At 33.0% G+C, this 11308-nt stretch overlaps 2 protein-coding genes across 2 annotated transcripts; one reads left to right on the forward strand and one right to left on the reverse strand.

The window, feature by feature from the left end:
* Nucleotides 1-2165: 2165 nt before the first annotated feature.
* On the forward strand, nt 2166-4357 carry LOC122610486 (putative pectinesterase/pectinesterase inhibitor 26). Its single transcript, XM_043783472.1, has 2 exons — nt 2166-2380; nt 3853-4357. The coding sequence occupies exons 1-2, from the start codon at nt 2166-2168 to the stop codon at nt 4355-4357; spliced, it is 720 nt and encodes a 239-aa protein (XP_043639407.1).
* Nucleotides 4358-5549: 1192 nt separating this feature from the next.
* LOC122578150 (50S ribosomal protein L3-2, mitochondrial) lies at nt 5550-10136 on the reverse strand. The gene is made up of 5 exons (XM_043750046.1): nt 9645-10136; nt 7122-7331; nt 6623-6727; nt 6240-6353; nt 5550-6080 (listed from the first exon to the last, which is right to left on the reverse strand). Exons 1-5 carry the CDS (start codon nt 10014-10016, stop codon nt 5907-5909), a joined length of 975 nt encoding a protein of 324 aa, XP_043605981.1. The 5' UTR covers nt 10017-10136; the 3' UTR covers nt 5550-5906.
* Nucleotides 10137-11308: the final 1172 nt, after the last annotated feature.

The following is an 11308-nucleotide window of genomic DNA, read 5'->3' on the forward strand; positions in this document are numbered from 1 at the left end:
CAAAAGATATAACTTACATTGTCTTAATTGTGCCCGAATTATAGAGTTGTCTCATTAAATAGATCCTTTTGTATATTAATCGATTTTTGTATCCAAAATATTGGGTTGTAACTTGCTAATTAATCATGGATATGTAGCAAATATATATTGCTTAATCTTCATATTATCATCATCATATCATATATCATATTCTAGTAATATATTTCTTATCATCGATATATAGTACAAATAAACAGAAATCTATATAATTATGTCAAATATTGAAGTCCTTGTTGATATATAGTCTAAAATATATTCTTACATTTTAATATTTTTATGGTCGTTTTCAAAAATGTTAATTTTTATGCTTTATATCTATATATCAACTTTATTATTATTATTATTATTATTATTATTATTATTATTATCAATGGACGGGTAGTCTTAAAATATATTAATCAAAGCTAAAAAATTGGATTTCAAATATATTAAATAGATATACCGAAATTAACTTGAAATTTTGCTAGCTGAATAGCCACTCCATCGGTCAAAATACTCCAAAAATTATCCGCCCAACGAAGAAACATACGAAAATTAACTCCATATAAATATTGATTTCAGTTTACCCATTTTTTTCAACTTTAGTTAAATAAAAAATTTACAATTTCTTATATTCTAAAAGTGTAAACTATATATATAAAAGTATAATTAAATATAAATTAGGTTAAAGTGTAAATTGGTGGTGGAAAATCAAAAAGTGTAAGTTAATTATTTTAAATTGGGTTAAAGTGTAAATTGGTGATGGGAAACTAAAAAGTGTAAATTAATTGTTTTAGATTGGGTTAAAGTGTAAATTGGTGATTGGAAACCAAAAAGTGTAAATTAATTTAGATTAATATTTAAAAAATTAGAGTATTAATAAGGAGGGGGGATTAGACTCAAGGAGGTGGATTAGGGGTGCTAAGTGTACCCTCAACCCCCTCTTTTAATTATGTTATAGATTATTGCTATTATTATTATTATTATTATTATTATTATTATTATTATTATTATTATTATTATTATTATTTTATTTATGAAAATATAAATGTTTAGTTAATGTTGAATTTCTATAAACAAATTAAAACCATCCCCTTAGAATAATGGTTAGAGAAACCAAACAAAAAACACCTCGCCTATATAGAGTACAAAACAAGAATGAAAATATTCTAAGATTAAAAATGATCCATATATCCAATAATCAAACTAAAAGTATAGAAGATTCAAGAGAAGCTTTTTTTTCGTGTAATCTGGCACAAAATTTAAAAATGATCCATATATCCAATAATCAAACTAAAAGTATAGAAGATTCAAGAGAAGCTTTTTTTTCGTGTAATCTGGCACAAAACAAGAATAAAAATCTTTGTATGAATATATATATATATATATATATATATATATATATATATATATATAGGGATGGGAATATAAGGCTGTCGGATATCTAAGCTTAGGTGTGGAACACTCACACATTGTTTTTTTAATCCATAAAAATCATGAGGCCCATGCATTTATTCATTAAACAAGACTTAATAAAATATTAGTATGTGAGGGGTTCCACACCTAAGCTTAGGTACCGGACAGCCTTATATTCCCTTTTCCCTATATATATATATATATAACAATAACAATAACAATTATATATATGGCTTATATATAATATATAATATGAACAAGTAATCATTATTTCATTTCCATATTAAGAACTTATTATACGTCCCTTATTCACCTATATATATCAAAACATATATGCCCAATACAATTAAACTATGCAAATCAAACAACATTACCATGAAAAACAACCTATTCTTTTTCGGACTCTCCATCTTGTTCATCTCGGCCGAATCAAGGAACATTGGCGTTTATCGGTACACCATTAGTACCATATGTTCCCACACTAGCCACAAGAAAGTATGCGTCAACACCTTGAGGCCTTTGTTTAAAAAGCACGAGACATCACCAAGAGACGTCCTCTATGCTTCAACCTACGCAATCCTCAAGGCGTTGAAGGAAGCAGAGTCATCATTTGATCGCCTTTTTAATGCTACTGATGAACCAATAATGGATTGCCATGAGTTCATGAAGCATTGGATATAGTGAAGGAGATTCATAATTTTCCTAGCCTGGTTGACAAAATACCCGACGTGATGAACAAACTTAGTGCCGTAGGAGCAGAAACAGAAACATGTTTGGATGAGGTTGGGGACCGAAAGGCTATGTCGGATGTTCTGTTAAATTCTACACTACTTTGGGAGAATGCATTGGACATTGGAGCTAACACACCAGGGATCTTTCAACGACCATCCTACATTCCTATTGGTGGACGGCAGCTTCCTGGCAACGATGGAAGAGGATATCCAAGGTGGTGGATGTCTAAGCCCTAAGGGATATATAACCGGAAACTGTTAGCAAGTAGCAATGCAGTTTAGATTTATATAAAAAAAAAAGACAATAATAGTAATGAATTATGTTCGGTCGTTAGACTATAAATGTTCTAATGTGTTTTATGTTTATCTTGGACATCTGCTATAAGCATTATGTGTATTTTAACATGTTCAAGTTTTTAGCTTATATTCTGATTTTTCTTTTGTGATACACTAATACTTATAAGTTAAACTTATGTGCAGTACTCGATAGTATTAGTTATGAAACATATTTGTTAAACTTTAAAACGCCAGGAAAAAGGTTATGGTCACTGTGATGGTTAGGCCGCAAAACTGACCTTCATTGAGTCTGTTCTGTATATGTTTGCTAAATTTAAAACTTAGTTCAGTTTCACATTCTAGGTTGAGAAACAGAATGATAGTATAATGGGATGTAACCATTCAATATTGTGTTTCAAGCTTCAAAAATGTTACTGATTAGTACTATTGTTATTCATTAAAAATTCAAGAACATGATGTTTTTTTCTGAGAAAACAATTACTTGCTTTTTTTTTCCTTACAAAGTTTAGGTTTTAATTAGATTACTCGTTGCATTGAAGCTAGATTGTAGCTGAATTGTACAATCCTTGTCTACAAAATGCAATAATGATGTTTCTTTTACCACAAAACAACATAGCTGACTTGATTCGAGATAAGCAGGTCTGAAAAAACTCAGATAATCAAAAGACAAAGACCAAAATGCAGGATAACGCATATATTTCAAGTAATGAAAGGTGAGAATAGTCATGTACCACTCCCTAAATTCATGAGTTGCCTCCCCGAGTCCCTAAATTAAAGCTGATCTGTTTACCGGTCAAAGAGAGGAGTCCTAATCTGATGTGGAGTAGAGATGTACAGGGTTTGGTCAAAACCAACTAAACCTGTTAAACCAGATTCATTGGACGGTTTTGGGTTAGCATCAAAAAATTAGACGGACAGATGATCCTAACGACGGAAAAAATGTAGGTGCCAGTGTAGTTTGGTGTAGAGATTATAATAGTTGGTAGTGGTGAGGAGGCAGACACGGGTGGAGCGGATGTATAGGTATCAAGATTAAATGTATATCGAATAATTAATCAAACTAAAAATATAGAAGATTTAAGAGAAGCTTGTTTCTCTTTAATTTGGCACAAAACAAAGAATACAAATCTTTGTATGAATATAAACAACTTATATATATGGCTTATATATATTAGATTTATTTCCATATCAAGATTTATTGTATATTCCTTGTTTGCCTAGACATGTACATGCCCAATACAATGAAATTTTGCAAATCAAACGACATTGAACCACTCTCCATCTTGTTCATATTGTTCATCTCGGCCGAATCCAGGAACATTGGCGTTTATCGTTCACGGTACACCATTAGCTCCATATGTGCCAACACAGAGTACAAGTAAACATGCAGGACCACCTTGAGCCCTTTGTTTAAAAAGCACAAGACGTCACCACGTAACATCCTCTCTGCTTCTATCTCTGCAGTCCTCAAGGCAATGACTGATGCCGATTCATCCTTTGATGGCGTCGTTGGTTCTAATGATCAAGCGATAAGTGATTGCCATGAGCTTGTGGGGTTTGCAGTTGACAATCTTCATGATTCATTGAATATAGTCGAAAAGAATGATCTCCCTACCATCCTTGAGAGAAAAGATGACCTCATGACGTGGCTTAGTGCCGTGGTTTCAGAGCAAGAAACGTGTTTGGATGGGTTTGAGGACCGACCTAAGTTAAGGAAGGCTACGTCGGATGTTCTATTAAATTCCACCCAACTCGCGTCCAATGCATTGGCCATTGCATATAACACACCAAAGATCTTTGAGAGATTCTTCATCCCGATTAGCACAAGTGGTGGACGGCGGCTACCTGGCAATGATGGAAGAGGATATCCGTGGTGGTGGATGTCTAAGCCCTAATTAAGGGATATATAACAGGAAACTGTTAGCAAGTAGCAATGCAGTTTAGATAACGAAATAAACTGAATAGCAGTAATGAATTATGTTCCATTGTTAAACTATAAATGTCAGAAATTGGGATTTAGCTAGTGTTTTATGTTAACTTGTGGACATCTGCTATCAGCATGATGTAATTTGACAAAAAAGTTCAAGTTTTTAGCTTATATTGTGATTGTTCTTTGTGATACTTGCAAGTACAAAGATGTAAAGTACTCAATAGAGAGCTGAAACTCTTGGTTATGAATATCATTTACTAGGAATCGAATGGTATATGTTTGTTGAACTTTAAAACTTATTTCCTATCTAGAATACTCTATCAAGATAAGATTTCTCATCCAGATAAGACAACTGTCTGATGTGATGTCTCCTTTAAAGATTCTTACATCATATAATAAAAGAATACTCCAGAGGCTAGTGATGAATATTGGGCAGTGGTCCTACTCGCAATAGACGACAAAGGTGTGCACCGCCGCCATATTAATAACACGGGTTCTTCCACTACATATGTGGGGCCGTCACATAGCGCGAATACAAAAAAAAACTAATGATGTTGAAAGAAAGTATTTATTGTTCTTGAAAAAACAAATTACCTTTTTTTTCTATTTCGAAGTTTAGGTTTTAGATTACTTGTTGCATTGAGCTTGTAGTTGAATTGTACAGCTTTGTCTACAAAAGCCAAGGTCGAAGAGATTTGCCTAGTAATACGAGAATGATCAGTTTAATTTTCATTTTTTTGCCAAAAGAAAGCTAACCAAGTGTGGACTTGATTATCTAAAATGTAACATAAATACCACACTGAGTGTAAAAAGTCGCAGAATATGTCATTTTAAAAACGAGCATAGTTGCCAACTTACCATCATGGGTGATGCTGAAAGAGAACCTACCAGTTCCATGTTCTAATGATGAATGTCATCTTCATCTCTCATTAGATTGTAGAAGATGAAGGATGATCTTTTGAGGCTAACATGATCAAGAGAAAAGATTGTGAATGAATCTAAAACTCTATGATATCAAAAAGGTAAAACTGTGCTGATTTTGGCCATAGAAGCTTGGTACACCAGACGAACCACTCAGAAAATAGAAGCTTTGTACACCTAGGAAGACAGTTTAAAATATAAGTAATAACAAACATTTCACTTTAGCCACAATTATGTCTTGATAAATGATAATGTTGCAATCACACGATACTAATCTCCTAGATACATGCTCACTTTTACAAGTAACAAACCACTAATAACCATTTAAAATACTAATCACTATAATAGCTAATGTCATTTTATTTGATAAAAAGCGCACTTTTATAATTCTCAGCGAGCCACCACAGCTGCCACATCCCTCAGAATAGTAACAAAAAAAAAAAAAACATTACATTTTCCTTTCTATTTCTAGTTAAAACAATAGAAAATCCAAGCTGCTACTTTCCAGCGTCTTCGTTAATTATGAAGGACTAATCTGCACCGAGAACTTGACACACAGAAAAGAAAGCCAATGGTAGTAACTCATGCTTTGATTAATCTGCAGCCATAAATGGATCTGTATCTCCAAGATCAGCAACAATAGGTTCCAAACTCGTTACGTCCTCATCTTCTGTAGAAAAGTGGGTTGGGAATGGAAGCATCGATATATCTGGTTTCTTGTACCATGCATCTTTTATGAATACAAAATCTCCCTCGTTTCCGGGTACCTATAATTCAAATATAGATAACATTATTTTCAGAAGAAAAAAAAAAGGATAGAATTTCATGTGTGGTTCAAAAATGTAATAACCCTAGAAGTAGACATTTTCTATCTACGAGTTTAAAGCAAGACTTGATATCTAGTCAAGGGAAGCCAAAATTCATACTTGGCCTCGGACCCACATCAAGTTTCTTGCAGGATCTATCTTGTATACCCACACATTTTTAACGGTTCTCTGTTTCCCTCCCATTCGACCAGGCATCTTCTTTCCTTTGAACACCTGAATTGCAGAGAAAATTATAAGCAAAAGCAAAAACAAGAAACAGATAAGAGTGAGGTGATCCCCTATAATTCTGATTTTTTAGGGGATGGATATCAAACCAGAACACAACTGACATGATTTCTCTTGTTTTTCTATAAGAATAACAATGACTTTTTATGAGATGATAGCTAAAGAATCAACGGCTGCTGACAGTGGTTGATCACATGAATAACCCCGTCATGTTTACATAAACACGAAAATGATGTAAAGGAAGTATGACCACATACCTTACCAGGGGCATCCCTCTGACCGGTAGAACCAGGAGTACGATGGGACTTTGATGCTCCATGAGATGCCGGCCCACCTTTGAAATCATATTTTTTCATCACACCCTGGATAACGTATCATATATGAGATATAATAGAGGTAAAATATAAGTCAAAACATATCGCAACGAGATAAAACTGCTACTTGATAAAAAGAGCAACAAATACTAGCAAAAGTGAAGACAAAAATGGGCGAGTGTGAGAGTATTACTTAAATGATTAAAAAAAAGCATATATCCTAAAGCCTTTACTGATCGAAAAAAGAAAATTACAAAAATAAATTGAGAGTTATTCGTCGAGACAATTCTGCTCCTAGGGATTTTAGAAGGCACATTTTGCAGACATTATGAGCAAAAACATTAAAGCAGAGTTCTAATAACTTGTAAACTTTTACAATAAAAGAAATTTCCCATGTGGCTAATGAAAAAAAGATCCACAACACATTTAAACAACTATTCACCTGAAAACCTTTTCCTTTCGTGATCCCAGTGACATCAACGTACTGGCCAGGGACAAAATGACGAACTCCAATCTGAGTGCCAATTGGAAGCAAAGCATCCTCGGTCACAGGAAACTCTCTCAACTTTCTCTTCAGAGGGACGCCTTGTGCTCTAAAATGTCCCACTTCTGGTTTCGTCAAATGTTTTTCTTTTTTGTGCCCACAACCAATCTATACCAGCAACACCATTGAATTAGTAACAGACTAAAACAGTATCAACGCAATGTGGCCGGACAAATAACATTTTAACATTATCTAACTATTTGACAGCTTTTGACATTTCTAACAAAATTCAACGCTCTGATGTTTGCCCGTAGCTAGTGATAGAAAAGACAAGTGCCTTTTTTTACCCAGCAACGCAGGTTGGCAAACTCAACCAAGTTATACACTTTTTTTTAATTAAAATCAACTAAGCATACTGGACTAGCTCCTAAGGAGGAAATAAGGGAGTCATCTCAAAAGACGCAAAAGATCAGCATACTGGATTAAATACCTTTATGTATTCTCAATATTTGTAAAAAAAAGATTAATAGCTAACATTTATAATAAGAGAAATGCTAGAGAGACAAACTAATTACAAACAAATGTTTACAAAGTTATGTGTCACCAATAGAAGATGGAGAGAGAAACATGAAAGATAAAAAAAATTGTAAGTTAATTGGTCCATCATATGAAAACTCAATTTGTAAACATGTGTTTGTAATTAAAAACTTAGCTCTAATATATATGTGAGAACCAGTTTTGAAGTTTTCAACATTTCCTAATATAAAAATCTCAAATACTTGATTATATCGTAAAAATAGTAGAATAGAGATTATAAGGTTCAACATTTACTTTCAACATAAATTTAGCTGCAAAAGAAGGCAATGACATCATGATCATCCACAATATCAACGCATCAAGCAGAATTTTACTTAGTTCACCAGGTTTATGGTAAACACTTATATATATAGGTCTATTAGAGATAGATGTCCCTCGTAGTTTTGTTACATTCCTCTATCTAATACTATCTTATAAAGCATTTTGCCCTTTTATTAAATCTCAAAAAATGATTTGAACTACCTAAAATTACCCTCCTTCTTTATTTACTACTCGTAATTTAAACATCTCAACCTAATATACCTATAATACCTTTAAATCCCAACCACTCATGTTTTTCTCTCTCCTCAAACTCGTTTTTTTTTCTTTCTCCTCCATAAATCATTTTATTCCTCTAATTTATTCAAAATCTTTTATCTCAAAAACCGTATATCGATAAATTATAAAAATTGTATGGGCGTTCTTAAAATTTCATGCTCTTTCATTAGAGATGTCATTCGATATACTTTCGACGAATTTTTAAATCCGAGTACGGAGCGCGTACGGCTAAGGCATTTGGCTATCACACTCTATGACTTATCACCTCCAATGACCTATCACCCCACCATCCCACCGCCGCATTGCGCGGGTACTATTGCTCGTCCATTACAATGTATATGACAACAAATTCTGCACATTTGAAATTGGTTTGAAAGGGCAGTGATGTGGTATCAAAGGAGCCTTCCAGGAACAATGCCTGGTGTAAGGTAGGCCAATGAAAGGATTTTATCTTGATCGAAATCTGATCTGATCCAGTCCTCCATTACATTCTCCAGTAATCAATATATCCACCTATTTGAATCAATCCATGCAGATCAATCCATTAAAAAGTCATAACTCATAACTTCGGGTCAACCTCCTATCTAGACAAATCAGTTAACTAATTCATAAATCTCTCATTCAAGACATCTGCAACGTACTTTGTTATTTTATAAAAGTTTCCTTTAACCGACAAATTTAAACTCATTGAATGAATAACACTAAAAGGAGGCAAAACAGCTATCGAACTTAACAAATCTTGTCCAGAGCTACCGAGTCTAACTAGGCTTTCAAAGCAAGCTCAAAATTGCCTACTCCATCTCTGACAAACAGTGACTAAGATTAAAACTTCATGAAAAAAAAAAGCCGAGTTAGTAGGTTTCTGTGTAACATTCACAGAAACTAACATAAACCTCTACCCAAAATGTTATCTTTTTGGTGTAACATTCACATTTTACCAACCTGACAAGCCACTAAAGAAGTAGCACCAACGGGTCAATAAATAACGAGCTTTATCAAACGATAACATTTTATGTCAAAAAACAGACATATCGAAAGATAAATCATATTCAACCGCAATTTCAGGTCTACATTTTCAATGTCATTATGCCTACAACTAAATACTAACATAAACCTAATAATACAACAACAACAACAACAACTGTACCCAATCCCTGAGCGGGGTATGGGGGAGGTGAGCTGTAGACAGTCTTACCTCTACCCAAAGGTAGAGAGCCTGCTTCCATAAAACCTAATAATAATAACAATAAACGCCCACTATTTCCTAACAAATTCCAAAACAAGCAATTCAAATTGCAAAACAAATAATAGTAAAAAAATAAATAGAAAAAGAAAAAAAGGGGGGACCTGAAGGGCAGTAATGCCTTCTTTTTCGGGGATTTTAACTTGAGAAACAATATTTTCATCCAACCAAAGAACAGTAATTGGAACCCTTTTACCCCATTTATCCCATAACGCAGTCATTCCACATTTTACTGCAATCAATCCAGTTCTTCTCGAATCAGGTCTCATCGCACGTGTTTTCGCTTCAATGATCCTCCCATCACTATCCTCTGAATCATTCAGAGGCAGTGCTGCCTCTGAACTGAATGGTCTTAAAAACAAATTACTGGTTATGGTTATGGCTCTTATTGAAATAAAACCCTGATGGGTGTGATTATTAGGGTTTAGTGATAGATGACGCAGATATGAAATAAGACCTCTTGAAACTGCTGCCATGAATTGATTTAATTTGATTTGATTTGAAATTTTTTGTTATAGAAATGGAGTGGAGATGATAATGGTCATTTGGAATTGAATTTTTGCAGAGTTTTCTTTTTCCTTTTTTTTTCGGCTGGGAGGAGGGTAGGGTTTTTAGATGTTTGATTAAAAGGAGAGTGATCTAGTAACCCCTTTGGGATTTATCTTTTGTTAGGTTTGGTCCCTGTTACTAAATTTACCATTGATATTGATTAAAATCAGACTCAATGGTTATTTCAGTGTTTTTTTTTTCTTTGAAAGTGCACTTTTGAGAATATTTTTTCAAAGGTAAAATCTTTAGGTAAAAGGTGCTTTTAAAATTAATCTTTTTATCTTTGAATAGAAATAAAGTTGTCTACATCGTACTTCTCTCATACTTTGTTTTACCGAAAATTGAGTATATATATATGTGGAGAAATGTTAGGTAAAACATGCAGTACCTATCTTAGGTAAAGCAAGGGGAATATGTAAAATTCAAAGGGGGTTTATGTAAAATTCAGGAGGGGTTATGTATGTTTATCAAACTCAAAGGTTTAATATGTAACTTTTTTTTGATGTGACAGTACGTAAGTTTAGGTAAAGTGTACAGTACGGATCATTTTCTCTCTCTCTCTATATATATATATTTATGGAAAAGTGAATATGGGTTGTTCCTCATCCAAACTTAGATAAAAACCTTTCACATTCAAATATTGTAATATTTGTTTGTATTTTAAATAAAATCATGGACCCCCATGAATTATATGATTTAAAAAACAAAATGTGAGGTGTTCTCCATCTAAGCTTAGATATGAGACAACCCCAAACTCACTTACCCCATATATATATATATATATATATATATATATATATATATATATATATATATATATATATATATATATATATATATATACAGGGTAAGGTTCATGTGAGAACCATTTATATACGGACATAGGTAATATCCCCTCCGTCCCATTAGAAGTGTCATGTTTTGAATATTGAATGTCTAACATTTGTAACTTTGACCTTAAATAATTTTATTTGTGTCGAATAATATTTGATAAAAGTTATATGAATTGATTGTGTTTTAAATGTGTTTTTTAATAGTATAATATTTATCAAGTTTTATACACAACAAAATATATTTGAGGTCAAAGTTTAAAAATAAAGATTGAAAATATTCAAACTAAGACACATCTAGTGGGACAGATGGAGTGTTAACTATAACTTGATTCGTTCATATGTGAACAAATTTGTTCACATATACTATTAACATATGAACATCAAGT

The sequence above is a fragment of the Erigeron canadensis genome, chromosome 8 (assembly GCF_010389155.1).
Source record: "Erigeron canadensis isolate Cc75 chromosome 8, C_canadensis_v1, whole genome shotgun sequence".
Classification (NCBI taxonomy): Eukaryota; Viridiplantae; Streptophyta; class Magnoliopsida; order Asterales; family Asteraceae; genus Erigeron; species Erigeron canadensis.